The sequence below is a fragment of the Bacillus rossius genome (genome assembly GCF_032445375.1).
Source record: "Bacillus rossius redtenbacheri isolate Brsri chromosome 9 unlocalized genomic scaffold, Brsri_v3 Brsri_v3_scf9_2, whole genome shotgun sequence".
Lineage (NCBI taxonomy): Eukaryota > Metazoa > Arthropoda > Insecta > Phasmatodea > Bacillidae > Bacillus > Bacillus rossius.
The window spans coordinates 1,361,944-1,382,503 of NW_026962013.1; the positions used below are offsets into that span (position 1 = coordinate 1,361,944).

Here is a 20,560-nt window from a genome sequence, read left to right on the forward strand (position 1 = left end):
ATATGAATCATAAGCTATTCATATTCAATTCAGTCTCAAATACTATTGATTTCGAAATAACAAATGTTCATTTGCTCATGAATACTTGACATGGCATACTTTGTGATTTTGTCATATACCAACATTCGCAGCTGATGGTCATTTGTGCTTTAATGGGGCTTCCTAATCAAAAACATGAACAATTAGCGACCTTTTATGTACAACAAGCATTAAAAGTTTGTTTTTTTATCTCGCTAATATCTCGTTAAGCAGTAATGGGAAATATTACATAAACAATTTAAACAATGGCATGTTTGTCATTTCAAACTTGAAAACAAAATATTTGTTTTATTTTTTTCATATTCGTATTCATTTCTAACTTGTTTTGTATTTGTGAGGTTTTTATTAATTATTCGTTGCTGTAATAAATAGCACAGAATGAACAGTAGCTCTGCATGCACGGAATCATTATAAAGTGCGTCGTGAGCGGCGGCGGCGCTGAGGGAGGTTTTGTCGGTCTGCAGTGGGTGGATGCGATGCAGAAGTTCACGGAGGCAGCGGAGCTGATCGACGCGGAGAACCGCATGAAGAAGACGATGTGGGGCCAGTTCTGGTCGTCGCACCAGCGCTTCTTCAAGTACCTGTGCATCGCGGCGAAGGTGAACCACGCGGTGGTGACGGCGCGAGAGGCCGTCAAGTGCGGCAAGTGCGTGGTGATCGGGTTGCAGTCGACGGGCGAGGCACGCACGCTCGAACAGCTGGAGAAGGACGACGGCGAGCTGACGGACTTCGTGTCGACCGCCAAGTGAGTCTCGCGTGGCTCCGAGTTTAGCTGACCCCAGCCTCATTGTGTACCTTTCTTCCTTGTTCCGTGTAACCGTGCCACCGTTTTATTGTACGATGCCTGTCGGTACAAGCTTTTCTGTTTTGTTGATTTCATTTGATTCTAAAATACTTAAAACTAGTGGTGCACCGATGCGGATACCGATGAATCGTAATCGGCGATTATGGGTACTTACCGATTAATCGTAATCGGCGATTATCTTAACGATTACTTGCCGATTATTTACGTCCCGGCGTAATTAAGTAGGTTTTTACCGTGCAATATTTTGTTACACATTTTAGGACGAAATACGGTAATATTTGTATATATTACAAAATTCATCTAACTGCGTCATATAATAACAGATATTTCGTTAAGTTTAATAAATCTCATTGCCACAAACAATAAAAAATGCATTTTTCCTACACGTTTATTTACGTTTCCTCTTTTGTTTAGTGGCCTTGTACATTACGTATAGCCAGAGAAGTAAAATAGATGGCACGCAATCAAAATACCACAAACAGTTGCAGTGGATTCTATGACAATCGATCTTTTCGAGTCGTAGTAGCGGTTCAAAATTGTGGTCCCGATACCTTCTAGTTTTTATCACTGCGTTTTACAAACTAGTTATGGGCGTCTTTGGTAACATAATCCGTTTGTTATTTGTGTGACGTGAAAAGTGAAAAAGTATTTATAATTTTATATATTCAGTCAACATAAATAAAATCACATGTGCTAGAATTGGTTTTTAGTCATTTTTATAAAATTATAGTGAGATGGCGAGTACGGAGAAAAAAAGTGAATTGTGGAAATATTTTTCTATAAACTCAAGTGAACAAAATAAAGCAGCATGTTTACATTGTTAAACGGTAATCTATTGATGCAACCTTATGTGATAGTCGATAATAATGCTAGTTTTCCGCAACAAAAACTTACCCATTGTAAATTACAATTATTAGACTGTAGTTCAAGTTGTTTACAATAACAAATATTTAAATAGAAGTTAATTTAATTTCCCCTTTCAATGACTTAATAGTGTATTTTATATATTTTTATACTGTTATAACTGTATTCTCAATTTTACCTAATCTTATTATTAAATTCACATGGGAATAAAAATTTTTGTGTGCATTATTACACTTAAAAAAATTTCTTCATTATAATCGGTAATTGAATCGGTATCTGCCGATTATTGCTCTCATAATCGGTAATCGAATCGGTAATCGGTAAAGTCATATCGGTGCACCACTACTTAAAACGATTATTTTTTTTTAAATAATGATTCCTTAAAACTACTACATATGTATTAAAAGTAAGTTTACAGTTCATTGAAATTAAGTAAATTGAACAAAAAATATATTTTTGTCATATAGTCTTAATTTTTTCCCATGGTATATGTATTGGAGGTGGGTGGGAATGGTATTTTTACTTCGTGATGGGATTCGGTCGGGAAAAGATATTGGATTTTCCAGGTTCGGGATCACTAGCATTGAAATTTTGCCACTTAATGTGGTGTACAGAAAAAAAATATTTTTTCAATAGTATTTATTAATAATAAATTCAAAAACTTCTCATCCATTTCATGATGCATTTTAAGTTAAAAACTAAAATGGTTTCAAGTTCACAAATAAATATGTATACATAAGGACAAATAATAAGTACCAAACAATGGTAATAAAATAAAAAATCTTATCCTCTACTCATTTCCCATAATTTTCTTTTGATGACCAACTGCAAAAACTTAAAACCACTCAGATTTTTTTGAAAGAAACAGAATTTTATGACTTAAATATTTAAAACCAAGAAAGCATCTTTCAGTTTCTTTGTTAAAAACTGAGTTGTGTGTGGTTTCGAATGTGACATTTTTGGCAACATTATTCATTGGTCAATGCTGTTTTGTGAAGTTCATTTTAAAACATAAACTAACAATATGATAAAGAATTGTACGTCTGTCAAAAGTAAAAATATATTATTAAAAATGTGTTTGATCACATTGAGCACTTTGTTCTGAGGTTTTATTTCTAACAGCATTTGTGAATGAGGGTCGAATTATGTTTCACAGATAATGTGTGTTTTTGGGATATCTTTGTGCTTTGTCCGATCAACACATTTGCAAAGTTGTGGTTTGATACGTGACATAAATTGTAACAAAAGGGTAAGCATATTTTTTTTTTTATAATAAAGAAATTAGTCTGCCGGAAATTTTTACAATGAAAATAATTGGTTTTCGGGAAGTATCATCCCGAAGAGAAAAAATTATTTTCCTTTAGTTTGGGAATGGTTTCTTTCCTGATTTTTATCCTGAGTTTCGGGATCCTGTATGTATGTGTGTGTGTGTATATAAAAATCAAAATACATGGTTAATGCAGGCAAAAATTAAAAGATACTAATAATTTTTTGATGTGATAACGTCTTATAAATCGATGAACGCCGGCTGCACGCACGAAAAAGCACGACTCATTGTCACGTTCCGCCTGAGCCAAGCGTGCAAGAACTGGCCAACCACCGTGCGAGAAAATCATCTACCTTATCAAACAGGTTAAGGCGGGCTTTTTAAAAGCAAAAAATTAAAACCGTTTATTGACATCGATTTGATTTCAGCTTATTTCTATAACTAATTGTTCGTGGTTATATTTAAACAAATTATTTAAATTAAATTTTCAAAAACTGTAAATAATATTTGAAAATTAAAAAGTATTCAATTTTTCATCAGTGTTTTCTTATGACGTTATCACGTAAAATTATCGTCCGTAAACCGACTTTACAGACAATGTGGAGTAGTGGAAACAGGAGTGTTGTCGGCTTGTACCAGAAGTATGGTCGTGTGAGGGTTGTTCTGGCGCTGGTGTGGAGGCGACGCGGTGCAGGGGTCGGGGTGTGTGGGTCGCAGGGGCGTGCTGCAGTCGCTGGTGGAGAAGCACTTCCCCGCGCCCGACAGGAACAGGATCCACCGCCTGCTGGGGCTGGAGTCCCCCCGCAAGGACAAGAGCCTCAACGGCCACGGCCAGCTGGACCCGGACGCCGGCAGCTCCTCCGGCAAGAGGAAGTCCGGTGGGTGCTCGCTCCGGCCGTGTCGCCACCTGACGGTTGTCTCCAGGACGGTGTTGTTCAGAGCATTACTTACAAACCGCCGACCCAAACTCATTGCCTTGATTCTCGTCACCTCGACCCATCGAAACTGCCTGCACTCCAAGACATGTGAGACTGTCGCCGATTATGTCAGTTTAAAGGCGCCCTGTCTTGAAAGGTAGAGATTCCGACCGTCCGTTTCCGGACTCGGCTACCCGTCTGTGTATGGAAGCCTCTCTGTGGAATTGTGCGGCCGGCGCGGCAGGAACGATATCGTCGCAGGCAGTTTCACGTCCCGTCAGTTATGTGTCTCTTTAACAGTTGGCCATATAGGGGCTGCTGTCAGCTTGTATCAAAAGGGCCAGATTCGGTGATTTGTGTTTGGTACAATAAATCGTTTTGCACCAGAAATTCAATATGGCATTTGTGACAAGGCTCTGTTTATGTGAATTGGTTTGGTGGGAAGTAAGTGATCTGGCCTTTCATCCACTGTAGTCCTTGTTTTTCCTGATTTGTACATGAGTGTAGTAAGAATAGGAATAAAAGTTAATGAGTTTCAATGAAATATTAATGGTGATGAAGAGGAGAAGAAGCTTGCTTAAATACTTGAAAATATTTTGTAGTGTCATTGGGAAACATGTTTCGGGTTTTGTCGTTATACTTTTAAAATTTTTTGTTCGTTTGCATTATCATGCAAGATGAACATCAAGTGTCTTTTATTCCAGCTCGTCAAGCCGTCCGGCGCGCAGCAGCGAAGCACATGAAGTTCGACTCGTCTGAGTCGGAGTTTGAGTACGAGCGGGACAGTGACAACAGCTCTGGTTCGGAGTTCAAGCTCACAGCGACGGAGTCGGACAACAGCGAGAGCCCCTCCGAGGACAGCAACGCCAGCTCCGACTTCAACCCCTTCTACGGCGACAGTGACTCGGATGCCGGTGAGGCTCTTTTGCATTGAAGTCACTTGAATTTCATTCGTGCTGCCTTTCAGACATTCAGTTTTGTACTGTCACTGTCGAGGTTACTTTTATGATGGAACATAGGTGATCAAACAATTATGTTGAGCAAGATATCATTTCATGACTGATTGCAAACTTCTTTGCCTTCGTGTTTCACTAAATATAACAACATTTAGGACATGCAATATTATTTGAGGTACACTGAGGTGTCTTCACTCTGGCCTTCTATGGTTTTGGCACCGTGTAACTGTGTACCGTGATCCCGGTCGCATTACTGCACTGCCAGTGTTTTCACTTGCTTACAGTTTATTTTTACTTTTGGTTTTCATTTCCATACGGGTGTTTCCTATTTTCTAACGAGTTACGTTTATGAGATGATTTTGAGAAGAGATCTGATTCAAGGACACAACTTGATATCAGAGACTTTGTTAAATTTTGATGCTCATCTGTTCTTTTTATTTGTGTAGATAAACCTATTATAACATTTTTTAATCACCATTGTACTGTATATTAAATTTTCTTTGGTATTTCGATTAAAGATAAATATATTTTATATATATATTTACTTTCATTAATCCTGTGATATCTCTAATTTGGTGTGGGTGTGGTTCCGAACGTACCGGATTAAAGACTAGTCACCGTACAATGTTTGAATCGTTGGAAAGAGAGGAAATAATAAAGACTGTGAGTGCAGTTGCATGGTTGTGAGGTGTCGGAGTGGTGTGTGTGGCACGCAGACCCCTGGGACCGGCGCAAGAAGAAGGGCCGCAAGCACAAGCAATCGAAGAAGGGCCAGTCGACGCAGGACAAGATCAGCTCGCTGCTGGCGTCGAAGGCGGGCTCGCGCAAGTCGGGCGGCAAGCACGGCCGCAAGGGGGAGGGGAAGCAGCGGCCGCCGTCGCCGCTGCGCGACGCGGTGGAGCGAGCGTGCTGCATGAAGGAGGACCTGCTGCAGCAGATAGAGATGCTGGGCGAGAAGCTGCCGCCCAACACGCTGGATCAGCTAATCGATGAGCTGGGCGGCCCCGAGAATGTGGCCGAGGTGCGTGCTCCTCCTCCTCCTCCTCCTCCTCCTCCTTCCTCTTCCTCCTCTTATTCCTCATCCTCCTCCTCTTCCTCCTCATATCCTCCTCCTTCTCTTCCTCCTCATCTTCCTCATCTCCTCCTCCTTATCTCCTCCTCCTCATCTCCTCCTCCTCATATTCCTCCTCCTCTTCCTCCTCATCTCCTCCTCCTTCTCTTCCTCCTCATCTTCCTCCTCATCTCCTCCTCCTCATCTCCTCCTCCTCATCTTCCTCCTCCTCCTCTTCCTCATCTCCTCCTCTCTCTTCCTCCTCATCTCCTCATCTCCTCATCTCCTCCTCCTCCTCCTCCTTCCTCTTCCTCCTCTTATTCCTCATCCTCCTCCTCTTCCTCCTCATCTCCTCCTCCTCATCTTCCTCCTCATCTCCTCCTCCTCATCTTCCTCCTCCTCTTATTCCTCATCCTCCTCCTCTTCCTCCTCCTCCTTCTCTTCTTCCTCATCTTCCTCCTCATCTCCTCCTCCTTCTCTTCCTCCTCCTCTTCCTCCTCATTTCCTCCTCATCTCCTCATCTTCCTCCTCCTCATCTTCCTCCTCCTCATCTTCCTCCTCCTCATCTTCCTCCTCCTCCTCATCTCATCTTCCTCCTCCTCATCTTCCTCCTCTTCCTCTTCCCCTTCCTCTTCCTCATCCTCTGTAAATAATATTGTTCTCATTGTATGTATTTAATTATTGGTCTACCCTTTAGTGATGCATTGATTGCGGTGGTTGCCGGAGTGAATGGCTGCTATGTCTTTACGAAACTCTTCAGATGACTGGGCGCAAGGGTCGGGTGGTGCAGACGGAAGATGGCATCCAGTACGAGTCGCGGTCCGAGGTCGATATCCCCTTGGAGACGCTCAATCTCACAGGTAGGCTCAGCGAGTCACTTTGTCTTATTGATTATCCATTTACTAAAATGACATATAACAAAGCTAATACGTACATATTGTTCCAGGAGCAAACAGCATTAACTATTCCCTTGTGTGTGTCTGCATTACAGTGTGCTGTTTGCTTTCTAGTTATTTTATTTTGTTAGTGGGAATGATATATCTTTTATATACAGTAGAACCCCGATTTTGCGAACACGGATTTAACGAAAACAGCGATTTAACGTAAAGGTTTTCAGGAACCATCAAAAAACCACCAATTTATTAAAATAATAATATAGATTTCCAAAACATGAAAGTAAATAGTAATGGAATCTTATTAAAAATTACACTCTGTGGTGTCAGTAATAGAATGGAGGTACTATATATTAATATGTGTCTTTGCATCATCTGTCCAAATACGAAAAAATTAAAAAAATTGTTCAAATTGCTTAAAAACTCCGGGCGCTGTAACTGAATTGCGTAGGTGCGTGCCATTGCGCGCGCCTGGATAGATAGACTGTCCGCGACACATGACGTCATGAAGGGTTTCTTTGTCCGCATCCCCCTCCCCCTTCTCTATCCCTGGCTTGACTCACCACGTTATCTTCCAAACACGCCCGCATAGTAACAGTGCTAGCCATTAATCACACGTTTCCAAATATTCCCTTTCCCATCCTCCAGGGTTTTTCAACTTGTGACCACGTCACACCAATACGCCATTATCATTATTCTCTAGAGGTGTAAAAGTAACGAAAAAAAGCGTCCCCGTATGTATTCGTTACTATAACAATTAGTACTCGTTACTATCGTATCACGTTACATTACTCGTTACTTCTGATACCGCATAAGATGCTATGATATGTTGCAGCAACGAATCGAGTCGTATTGCGTACGCGTACAGTATGACGTCGCGTAAATAATAATAAATAGAATATAAACAATATTTGATAATTAACAGTTTTTGTTAACCAAGAAACAATTAAACCTCATTAGAGCTGCTTTTTTATACTATCTCTTGTGAGATAAGAACAAAAAAACGTGAAAATACGCGATAATAAAAAACAAAAACATACATATTTCTAATTTGTAAACAATACTTTCTTACGGTGTTTCTGTTCCAATCTCAAACTTTGTCTACACACACAATACCTTTAATAAACAGTAAAAAACTTTGACGACGAATTTCCAAATTATACTTTACTTAATAAACAAACATCGTTCTTTGTAACGCAAATTCATCGAATATGCGCGCGCATGCGTAAAACATACGAAAAGTGCGAGTAACGAGAACGAGATGCAGTCGTGTGTAACGTTTCGTTAACGTACTAGATAGCGCACCTGTTACTCAGTACTGAATACATACGGTTTGCTACAGCTCTATTATTCTCAGTAAGAGCTTTGTGCGCAGTGTTTAGTTTTTGGAATACGTTTTTTATAAGTGCTGCGCAGCTCAGCGAACAAAGAGAGTCAGCCGGCGGCTACGCCGCGCCGTAACAGCAGCTGACCGAGTACAATGACCTTTCTCCGCGTACGGCGCGCTATTGACGGAAATTTTTCATCAATTTGCGACCATTTTTTTTTTTTTTCATTTTTAATTTTTTACTGTGACGCAATGTGTATGTAGCTCGTATTTGTTATAAACGCTGCAGGTTGCGACTGTATTTTAATAAACTTTAACGTATTTCTTACACTTTACATATTTTTTAACTTTTTTTTAATTCTATACCTCATTTTTCACGGTTTCTGAAAATCTGTATGTACGACCGAGGTGTACGTACGACCGAGGTGTACGTACGAACCGGGGGCCGTACGAGCGAGATTAAAAGACGTTGAAGATGTAAAGTTGACGAAGTCTGAGATAGCACGGCAGCACACAAGATATCAGCGTCGACCCTGACTACGATATGGAAACGTAGGGACGCGATTATGAGTGCAGGGGGTCATTGAAAATCGGTAAATCGGATTTAACGAAACATCGATTTAGAGTAAACATTTTCGGTAACCATAGCACTTCGTTAAATAGGGGTTCTACTGTATATAGGATTTTGGGGAGAGTTATAGCCTCCATATTACCCTTTGTCTCTTATACATTTAATTTTAAATCTTCCTTCTTTATATTATTATAAAACTGTAACAGAAGTGTGCCTGTCGTCTGTTTGAGCATCGTGCAAGAACTACGGGATTAATTTTGATGTAAAAATTAGATTGTTTCGGAAATGTTAAGACAGTGTGTGTGTGTGGCTCGCAGAGAAGCAGAGGTTCATGGACGGCGTGAAGGACGTGGCCATCATCTCCGAGGCGGCGTCGAGCGGCATCTCGCTGCAGAGCGACCGCCGGGCTCGCAACCAGCGACGCAGGGTGCACATCACCCTGGAGCTGCCCTGGAGCGCCGACCGCGCCATCCAGCAGTTCGGTGAGTGGGGTGTCGTCACAGGCAGTGCGACTTTACGCTTTGGTTTGTATCGCTGTACGAATCTGAAGACACGACCTCTATTCATAGACTCACAGTCTGTATTTTTGACGTGACCAATTCTTTTAAATTGATGAATGCCGGCTGCACGCATGAAAAGGTGTCCCGTTACGCACATTGTCCCGTTTCGCTGTGTCCCGTTACGCTCATTTGATATTGCTCTTTGCTAACCTGGACCTCCTAGCATTGCGACCGAGTCCATGGCGTAATTCTGTTTTCATGCATTTCAATGTAACATTTTCATTGCTCTTTGCTAACCCGTTCCTCCTAGCATTGCTGCAGAGTCCGTGGCGCAAATATATTATTTTTGACTGCATCTTGGTGTTGGGTAAGCCATTTTCCTTCACATCATCCTTGAAATACTCCCATTCGTTTTCTACTTTTCCTATCATCATCCTATCCTTAACAGAATAACACAGATTGGAAGAAGTTAAATAGCCAACATGTATAAAAGTTATAGTTGAAATAATCTCTTCGTTAAAGTAATAAACATATTTGAATTAATGAGTGCAAATAAAAGTAAATTTATCAATTAAATTGTAGATTTCATTTCACTCCTTCTTTGTATCCATACAAAATAGTGATAATTCAATAAAAATGATTCAATTTAATTCATAAAAGTATGCAATCATTTCATCAATGTTTTGTTATGACGTCGTCACGTTAAACTATCGTCCGTAAACCGACTTTACAGACAACCAATTTTTGCAACAGTTTGCACTTGCATCACAGACATCGGCTGGGAGTATCTGTCGTGTGAGGACCAAGGAGAGGAGACGAGTGAGGCCGGCTGCCGAGACGCTGCCAGCGCCCACGAGCGTGTTACTGTGTGTGTTGGCAGGGCGCACCCACCGAAGTAACCAAGTGAACGCGCCGGAGTACATCTTCCTCATCTCGGAGCTGGCCGGCGAGCATCGGTTCGCCTCCATCGTCGCCAAGAGGCTGGAGAGTCTGGTGAGTTGCGTCGCTGGGCGGGACAGCCTTGTGTTGGACGCAGTTCAACGTGCAAACAGTATTTCCAATTTTAATTTCTTGCATGTGGTTTTTGAGTGTAAGAATATTTAATATTTTTATTAGGGATGGGGCGACCGAATCCAATATCCGCCGAATCCACCGAATCCTAGGGATTCGAAGGTTCGGCGGGTCTGATATAGGATTCGTCAAAGGATTCGGTTTTTACTATTTACGGGAAAAAAATACAGTAAAACTCGCTTACGAGGTCCCGCATGGTAGGTTTTTCCGTATAAAGCGTTTACATTGCCCGAGGTCTCGTCATTTACGCCATTAAATGTGTGATATAATGTCCGTTAAAATTTTTTCTGAAACTTCTTGTCTCAATTAATGAATGATTAATGGCACACGTAAATATGAAGAAAAGACAAATGAACAACAACATACGAAGAAATATGGATGATGTACCATAACTACAGTACTAACCCAATAGTTATTTTAAGATAATTACCATAAAAAGAACAAGATTCTTTGTATAATACCATAATTACTACAGAAGCATGATAGCTACCATATTTGCACTATAGTTACCGTAACAACTGAGATGTATGTTTACCGTGATAGTAATGTATTATTTATTATTTATGACATATTAAATTAAAGAACATTGTTAAAAAAAAAAGGGTGTTAAAATTTGATATGTACGGTTGGCACATGTTGCTAAGAAATAATGCGATCTGAAAGAATGCAGTACTACTACGAAAAGTGAAAATGCTACTCGTGGATTTTTAGGTTATGGCAGTCTCTTTCGTTTTTCAGTAATATCGGCCGAAAATTAACGAGCTTACTGTATCGGAAGTCGGCAGAAATGCCAATTCAACTAAATATTGGCAAAATCGGCTTCTTCAATACAGCTCTACATTTAATGACATGAGTAAACATATTTCAGACTTCAGGATATTGAAAAAGACTTTAATTTCCATGTAGGTTTATTGTGTGTATGTTTTTTTTGCAAGTGTAAATTGAATGAAGTAAAATGTTTTTATTTTTATTACTTTCAATTGATTAAACTTTAATGACCAGTTACAGATATTTATGACACTAATTTTGAGGTTAAGCAATTTTACTAAAGCATTCCAGCCAAGCAGGTTGCCTGCGAGAGACGCTTCTCTTCTGCTGGAAACACTATCTCCAATCGTAGAGCTAATTTAACTCCTGAACGTGCAGAACAAATTATTGTTCTGAATGATAGATTAAAGAACAGAATTTAATACTCTGTGACAATCTCTCTCAGAATTATTGTGCTGAAAAGTGGAAATGTTGAAACAATGTGAATGTACTTTTCAAACAACATGATTTTTGGTGCTAAGTTTGTTGAAGCTCAGTAAGGACTCCAGAAAAATTGTGAGGGTGAAATTTTTCCAAAGATATGTTACATTTACACAAACATATACTTGGTTATGTTAGTTGGATGATATCAGTTACTAATGAACAAATGGAAACAGGTAAGATTCAATGAAAAAAAATGTTATTTTTTTTCTAGCAGTGCAAAATGTAAACACACACTGTAAATAGTTACCCAAAATTAATAAGCCCACTTCATTTTAATACTTTATTCAAACATATTAAGTTTAAGATAAAAATAATTTCCCAAAAGTGTAACTGTACCACAAAAGCTCGAGCTCGGCTCAAAGTAAAATTCTTAGGCTCGCAGACCTCTAGCTTATTTATAGAAAAAATCCTAACCGCTAATCTGTACTAAAACTGAAATTTCTCAAGAAAAAATTGTCTTTATATATACTTATACCAGAAATGTACCAATCTACATGTGATAAAGTCAAGGGACTTTTAGTGCAAGCAGAATACATCTCACTTACATTAGATATGTGGACATCATCTATTAAAAGATTCGGGTTTGGGTTCGAGATTCGGCAATTCCAGTCGAGGATTCGAGTTAGGATTCGGATTCGAGGAAATCAGGATTCGCCCCATCCCTAATTTTTATATTTTAATAAATGAGTTTTCCCTCATAAATTTGAGTACAAGTCGGTTTTGAATTTTAAATTCATTCACACAGTGTTACAAATTTATATTTTTGTTTCTTCCCACATGAATCCAGAACTTTTCCTAACAGTGAACATTAGCTATGAACTAAATATGTAATGCTATCTATGTTGCCAATGTTTTGGAATGTTTAGTAAAATATGACTCTTTAAAGTATATACACAGAGCAAGACAACATTTTTATGGAAGAAAAAAGTTTTATTAAAGAACCTTAATTGTTGACTTTTTTTTGTTAGTGTTTGTTAAAAATATGTTTAACACGCTTAACTTAAACCCGTCCATCCTTTTCATCATACTACCTAAAGTTTTATTTACAATCAGGAATGAATAATGGCCTACATTTATTTCTATCCAAACCATAAAATTTAATTATAATTGATGTAAAAATAAGACAATACTAGCTTTTTGGGTGTAAAAAATTAATGAAAATTTGGAAATTAAATGTGTTTACAGTTTCACAGCAGTTATAGGAACATTTAGCATTTATAACAATTTGTTATTTTCATGTCTCCCGCATGTAATCCAATTAAGAAAATAATTCTTTACTGTAACTTACAATAATGCATGACATTTACATGATCAAAGGATTTTAGGTGCATATTTGTTCTAACGCCATTTAATTTTTATGTGCAATTTGAATTATGATTACATTAAAATTAACATTTGCTGTTTTTTTTTATTCTTTACACTATGTAAACTCATTCATTGACATTGTTTTCAGTTTTATTTAGTCAGACTTGTGAGCTTCATTTCCATTGTGCCAGTTTCCTTCTAGTTTGTTGTGTTCTGGCTGCACGCGCAGTAAGCACAGAGTGCGCCACGCAGCGGACGAGTGCGTCGAAGGCGGCAGGTGAATGACGTGATCGCGGGGGATTTCCGCAGGGGGCGCTGACGCACGGGGACAGGCGGGCCACGGAGACGCGGGACCTCTCCAGGTTCAACATCGACAACAAGTACGGGCGGGCGGCCCTGGAGGCCACCATGAAGACCATCATGGGCTACGAGGCCCCGCTGGTGCCGCCCCCGCAGGACTACAAGGGCGACTTCTTCAAGGGTACGCCGTCCTCTTCTTGTCCTCCGTGGTGGAGCAGTGTCAATTATTTGGCGTGGACCACTGCTTCTTTGATGCAGGCGCAACCGGTCGTCTATTAGCCGAGTCGCGCCGCGGGAACGGTCTGGGTTCCTGATTGGTCTCTCTCTCCCGCTGGGGGAGATCTCACATTGGACAGTTCGATCCCTGAGCTATGATTGGTGGATTGTGTTTCCACCATTTTGCTGGCCAGTTTTTGCCGTTGTGCTGTCGCCACAAGGGGGCAGAGGCTGTACCTGGCGGGTGCCTCTGTTTCAGACGTCGCGGACGCTCTGGTGGGCGTGGGCCTCATCATCAACAGCAAGAACATGCCGGGCGTCCTGATGCTCGACAAGGACTACAACAACATGAGCAAGTTCCTCAACAGGTCGGCACTCACTGCACGCTTCCCAATGCTTACAGTACCAGCATGCACTAGAACCGTTAATTCTTCGCCAGTGCTCCGGAATAACACACGCAAGGACATCCGGCGTGCTTGCGAGTGTGTTTACATTAGTTCCTCACAGCTTTCTGCTTGTTTTCTTCCTCGTCACGTGGTCAAGCAGCCCGACAGCAGATTGTACGCGTCCCATGAGTCGTACTGAATCTAAGATAGCTGGCTGGTTTGTGGCTGCTCACTTTGCATTGGATACATTTTATAACTGTTGCAATAAATTTGCCTAGTTTTTATTTGCTCTTAAATATAATAAAACAAAAATAATATATAAAGAAAAAGACTAAAAACATTTTTTCTTGTAAAGGTGTTTTGCATTACTAAAAGTTAATAGTAATATCAAAGTTAAAATTTGCTACTGTTCAAAATTATTGTTTCCTTAGTTTCAGAAAATTATTTTATAAACTTTGAAAAATACTGGCTAGTAGACCTAAACTTATGCTTAAGTTCTGCAGTTAGAAAGATATATATTTTATTTTAAATGACGTAATTTATTGGTTTAAAATTACTTGTGTTTTGTTGAAAAATATTGACAGACAGTATCATCGTAATGAGTATGGTGATATCATGTGTACAGTAAGCCACAACCTGCAACATTTAAGTAAAAGAAACAAATGGCACTAATTTAAAAAAAAAGATTGATTGATGACTATTAATATAGCATCTGTTTCATCATAGATACATACAGCGTGTAAGCTGCTACTGTATCACATGTTTTGAGATAATGAATATCCGCACAGGCCTACCAATAGCAGTGGAGATACAGGGGCAGGTTGTGGCACGCGTGTGTACGAGTGTTTGTCTGTGCACAGGATCCTGGGCATGCCGGTGGACCTCCAGAACAGGCTGTTCAAGTACTTCACAGACACGCTGAGCGCCATCATCGCCCAGGCCAAGAAATCCGGTCGCTTCGACATGGGCATCCTAGGTAACGTCCGCCCCGCGTGTTCCCTCACGTTCCTGCGGTGGTCGCCTCCCGCCGAGCGGGATCGCGCCCGCGAGCGAGGAGGCTTGGCGGGCCTGTACTCCGTTTCCCCCCACCAAGCTCCGTCGACCCTCGTCGTCTCCAGTGAGACATGAAGCCCGATCCAGTTCATTTCTTTGATTTTTGTTTTGCTTCTTGTTAGATGCTGCCTCGAGTGTAGATCCCACAGTTCCTTTCTCATTCTCACATAAGGTTTTTTGAGACGACAAAATAATTCTCGTCAGTATGTTGCAGTGTAATTAACGAAACATGACATTCACCAGGGTGCAGTTAAGGGGGTGTTAATGTGCGGTTATTTCGTATGTTTTGATGGGGTTTTAATTGAAACCTGAATTGTAGGTAATATTTTTGTTAATGTTGAGTAGGAAGTGGGCAGTGGTGTTGTAAACGGCCGGTGCGTGCGTGCGTGCGTGCTGCAGACCTGGGCACGACGGGGGAGAACGTGAAGCGGGTGAAGCTGTACACGTTCGTGCGCAAGCACGCCACGGGGGTGGCCAGCACGCAGCTGCACATCGTGCATGTGGAGCGCGGCCTCAGCTGGGAGGACGTGCTGGAGCAGTCCAAGGAGCTGACGGGCCCCGCGGAGGGCTTCTACCTGTCGCACCAGGCGAGTCCCCTCCCCCCCTCTGCCGCCCGGGGTGTCTCGAGGGGTCCCGGCCCACTGTCTGGTCAGCTGGGTTGGTGGCCCGCTCTAATACCCGCCCGATCAACAACAGGGAGCGATCCGTCACAGTTCTGTATGTTAAAAACCTGTGGAATTATTTTAAAACTGAACTGGAAGTTAACTCCCGCACTGCCCTTCAAGGGCGCATGTTGGGAGGGGAACGTTCGAGAAATGCCGGCCGCAAGGTCAGAATGTTATATCTGCCACTTGGAGTGACTCTTGCAGCTCTTTCGTCTGCGATAAACCGCTTTGGCAACTCTTCAGATATAAAGCTTTGTTGTAATTGTGTTAAAAAAATACTTTATTCTTTTTTTAAAAAATTTACTTCGTTTTGATACATTACCATGTTTGTCTAAAAACTTGCTCATATTTCAGACTTCCTATGCAGTGATTCTGTTTTAACAGAAATTTGTTTAAATAATCTATGTGGTATTGGAAAGCTACCTGTGAGACCAAATTGTTCAGGCAGGACTCATGTATGTGGTGTTTTTAATTTTATGTACATCTGTGCAGTGTCTTTTATGTTGAATAATAAACAATTTATTGCACGGTGATTACTCCAGATCGCGTTCTGCCTGTGGCATACACGTCATGCGCGAATATGTAGCATAGCTCTGAGAGCTGTCGCGTGTTGTGGCAGTAGTTTGTTAGCGTAGTTAAGGCTGAAGGTAAGTTCAGAGCACCGTGCTTCTGTGAAAAAGTAGTGGTGCACCGATGCGGATACCGATGAATCGTAATCTGCGATTATGGGTACTTTCCAATTAATCGTAATCGCAATCGGTGATTATCTTAACGATTACTTTGCCGATTATCTACGTCCCGGCGTAATTAAGTAGGTTTTTACCGTGTAATATTTTGTTACACATTTTATGACGAAATACGGTAATATTTGTATATATTACAAAATTCATCTAACTCCGTCATATCATGATTACAGATATTTTGTTAAGTTTAATAAATCTCATTGCTTTGAACAATAAAAAATACATTTTTCCTACACGTTTATTTACGTTTCGTCTTTTGTTCTGTCTTTTGTTTAGTGGCCTTGTACATTACCTATAGCCAGAGACGTAAAATAGATGGCACGCAATCAAAATACCACAAGCAGATCTAGTGGATTCTATGACAATCAATCTTTTTGAGTCGTAGTAGCGGTTAAAAATTGTAGTACCGATACCTTCTAGAGTTTAACACTGCATTTTACCAACGTAGTTATGGGTGTCTTTGGTAACATTATCCGTTGTTGTGTTATTTGTATGTGACATGAAAAGTGAAAAAGTATTTATAATTTTATATATTCAGTCAACATAAATAAAATCACATGTGCTAGAATTGGTTTTGAGTCATTTTTATATAATTATAGTGAGATGGCGAGTAGGGAGAAAAAAAGTGAAGTGTGGAGACATTTTTCTATAAACTCAAGTGAACAAAATAAATCAACATTTTTACAATTACAATAACAAATATAAATAGAAGTTAATTTAATTTACACTCTGCAATGACTTAATAGTGTATTTTATTTACTTTTATACTGTTATTATAACTATATTCTCAATTTTACCTAAATTCACATGGGAATAAAAAATTTTGTGTGCATTATTACACTTAAAAAAATTGTTTCATTATAATCGGTAACTGAATCGGTATCTGCTGATTATTGCTCTCATAATCAGTAATCGAATCGGTAATCGGTAAAGTCATATCGGTGCACCACTATGAAAACGTTTGTTTTGTGTGTAAGTGCATACTGATGTTCATAGTGGCAAATGAATTTTAATGGAGGTTGAATAAGCTTTCTGGTGTTTTTGGCTCACGAATCACTCACATATACATATTGGTAATTTTTGATAGTCATAAAAAATTTTATCAATTTATGAATATCGGCAATTTTTTATAATAATCATGCAGTCAGTTATTTTATTGATAAATACAGAAATGAATGTAGCTTGACGGCAGAAGATTATTACTTTAGCGCATCAACCTGATTGAGATGGCAGATTATGTTCATAATTATAATATGTGATTGCTAGCACTGAAAAACTTTCATTCGTTAGTGAATAGTATAGCATTACAAATCTAAAATTTTCAATAAAACCTTCTTAGTCTCAAACATCTTAAATTTAGTTTTTCAGTAAATTTTTTCTGGTGGATTTTGTCTGAAATGGTGTAGGCCTAGCTATTAGTAAAAATTAGTGGTGCACCGATGCGGATACCGATGAATCGTAATCGGCGATTATGGGTACTTACCGATTAATCGTACTCGGCGATTATCTTAACGATTACTTTGCCGATTATTTATGTCCCGGCGTAATTAAGTAGGTTTTTACCGTGTAATATTTTGTTACACATTTTAGGATGAAATAAGGTAATATTTGTATATATTACAAAATTCATCTAACTCCGTCATATCATAATTACAGATATTTCGTTAAGTTTAATAAATCTCATTGCATCGAACAATAAAAAAGACATTTTTCCTACACGTTTATTTACGTTTCGCCTTTTGTTTAGTGGCCTTGTACATTACCTATAGCCAGAGACGTAAAATATATGGCACGCAATCAAAATACCACAAACAGTTGCAGTGGATTCTATGACAATCGATCTTTTCGAGTCATAGTAGCGGTTCAAAATCGTGGTCCCGATACCTTCTAGTTTTTATCACTGCGTTTTACAAACTCGTTATGGGCGTCTTTGGTAACATTATCCGTTTGTTATTTGTATGACATGAAGAGTGAAAAAGTATTTATAATTTTAAATATTCAGTCAAGATAAATAAAATCACATGTGCTAGTATCGGTTTTTAGTAATTTTTATATAATTATAGTGAGATGGCGAGTAGGGAGAAAAAAAGTGAAGTGTGGAAACATTTTTCTATAAACTCAAGTGAACAAAATAAAGCGGCATGTTTACATTGTCAAACGGTAATTTCTTGATGCAACCTTATGTGATAGTCAATAATAATGCTAGTTTTCCGCAACAAAAACTTACCCATTGTAAATTACAATTATTAGACTGTAGTTCAAGTTGTTTACAATAACAAATATAAATAGAAGTTACATAATTTAATTTACACTTTGCAATGACTTAATAGTGTATTTTATATATTTTTATACTGTTATTATAACTGTATTCTCGATTTTACCTAATCTTGTTATTAAATTCACATGGGAATAAAAAAATTTGTGTGCATTATTACACTTAAAAAAATTTCTTCATTATAATCGGTAACTGAATCGGTATCTGCCGATTATTGCTCTCATAATCGGTAATCGAATCGGTAATCGGTAAAGTCATATCGGTGCACCACTAGTAAAAATTAATTGGGGTGGGGGAGGGGGATTTGAATGTTGTATCAAATATCCAGTTATTCATGATTACCGAATATCAAACTCTCTGCGAATATCGAAGTTTTTTCCGAGCACTTTCGGACCCATACCAATTAGTCCAATTTTACTGAAGAATTTTGGTCGTTTGTCAGGTAATAAATATCCAGTTATTTATGATTATCGAATATCAAACTCTTCACGAATATCAAATTTTTTTCCGAGTACTTTCGGGCCCATACCAATTAGTCCGATTTTACGGAAGAATTTTGGTCTTTGTCACTTAATAACTATCCCGTTATTCATGACTATTAAATATCAAACTCTTCAAAAATATCTAAAAAAATTTCGAGAACTTGCAGACCCCAATGTTACTGAGGAATGTTGGTCTCCGTCACTGTCGCTGAAGGCAGTGCCGGGCGAGTGGCGGGGGAAGCCCGCTGAGTACAGGGTGTGTCGGCAGGTGCGCAACAGCAAGCAGACGGCCATCCTGGCGGTGGCGGTGGAGTCCCCCACGCCGAGCGCCAAGAAGGAGACGGACAAGAAGAGCAAGAAGGACCAGCTGTACACCATCTACAGGCCCAACACCGGCCTCCAAGTGAGTCGCGATAAGCCCCAAATAGCACCGACGAGCACGTCGGTCAACACCAAAGTGCAAGTTCATACACCGCAAAACAACACCACAAAAAGCCATTAAATTAATCGGCATGTTTAATCAAGACTAATCTCAGATTACAAAATTGTTCTCTTTTGGTAAATTAAATTAAATGAGTGTAAATTATTTAGCACAAAGTTTGTAACAAAATATATGTACTAAATAGATAGGAAAAAATTTTGCTTTTTTTTTTCGATATTGCGAATGTTGTTTGCTTATTGCAAATCATTGTATTGCAATAGTTCATCATGTGTCAGACAAATCGACACTTTTCTGGTGAAGTAAGCATCATTGAACAAGAAAGTGTCGTATTTGTTGAAAGTAGTGCTAGCTTTATGAATAAACAGTGTTCATAAAATATAAAAATAAAATGAATTCGGCCTGTGAATAAAATCATAAATTCTTGTCTCTATTAATCGTCAATATAGTATTAACAGAAATACCAGTTGTGCAAATGTGAACTGTAACCCATTAGGAAGTGGGAAAAACACTGTTCTGAAGTAAAATCTGACAGTTGCAATAAACTCTCGAGCTAACTAAAAAGGCAGTCAGGGCCGTGATGCACCGGGCATCCAAGGTCAACAGCCTGAGTAACGGTTTGGTTAGTACTGGATTATAGATTATGCCCAACCATAGAAAGCTGGATTAAAGACCTATCGCGGTACAGTATTGCCCGGTGTTGGATCCAAGGTTCTATGAAGAGGGCTCACCTCTTTATAAAGGCCTGGCATCACGAAGCAGTCTTACATCACATATGTTTTCAAGTATGCCTTTCATAAAGTCAGCTGTGGGTTTAACTTTAAATATTAGTCGCACCTAAGCTAAACATTTTACGAACTAATTTTTTAGAGGTCTGATGCTTAATTTGGACCTTTAAAATTTGTTTATATTTTTATTGATGTGTAAACATATTATGTAGCTCTCTGTATACGGCATTTGGTAGGAGTAATTCATGAAAATGGAACCGAAGTCGAAGAACGGAAATGTGGGTCAAAGATGGTGAGCTCACGTGCGGCAACATAAACCCATATTTTGTAAGGAAAGATAATATTTTAATCAGGGCTCGATTTTAGCGCCTGTCCGCCTGCCCGGGACAGGCAAAATCTCGTCCGGGCAGGCAAAATAAAAAAGGCACCTGTCCACCGGACAGGTGCAACTTGTGA

General features: G+C 39.5%; 1 protein-coding gene across 5 annotated transcripts in view; it reads left to right on the forward strand.

The window, feature by feature from the left end:
• Positions 1-20,560, forward strand: part of LOC134543311 (protein strawberry notch-like) — a 55,147-nt gene that overhangs the window by 26,919 nt on the left and 7,668 nt on the right. For all 5 annotated transcript variants that reach the window (XM_063388241.1, XM_063388243.1, XM_063388244.1 and 2 more), the window contains exons 11-22: positions 504-784; positions 3,693-3,853; positions 4,597-4,806; positions 5,565-5,869; positions 6,660-6,759; positions 9,008-9,172; positions 10,071-10,183; positions 13,127-13,298; positions 13,593-13,701; positions 14,580-14,695; positions 15,172-15,359; positions 19,206-19,340. In XM_063388241.1, the coding sequence (XP_063244311.1) occupies positions 504-784; positions 3,693-3,853; positions 4,597-4,806; positions 5,565-5,869; positions 6,660-6,759; positions 9,008-9,172; positions 10,071-10,183; positions 13,127-13,298; positions 13,593-13,701; positions 14,580-14,695; positions 15,172-15,359; positions 19,206-19,340 (2,055 nt within the window). The remainder of the gene's footprint in view (positions 1-503; positions 785-3,692; positions 3,854-4,596; positions 4,807-5,564; positions 5,870-6,659; positions 6,760-9,007; positions 9,173-10,070; positions 10,184-13,126; positions 13,299-13,592; positions 13,702-14,579; positions 14,696-15,171; positions 15,360-19,205; positions 19,341-20,560) is intronic.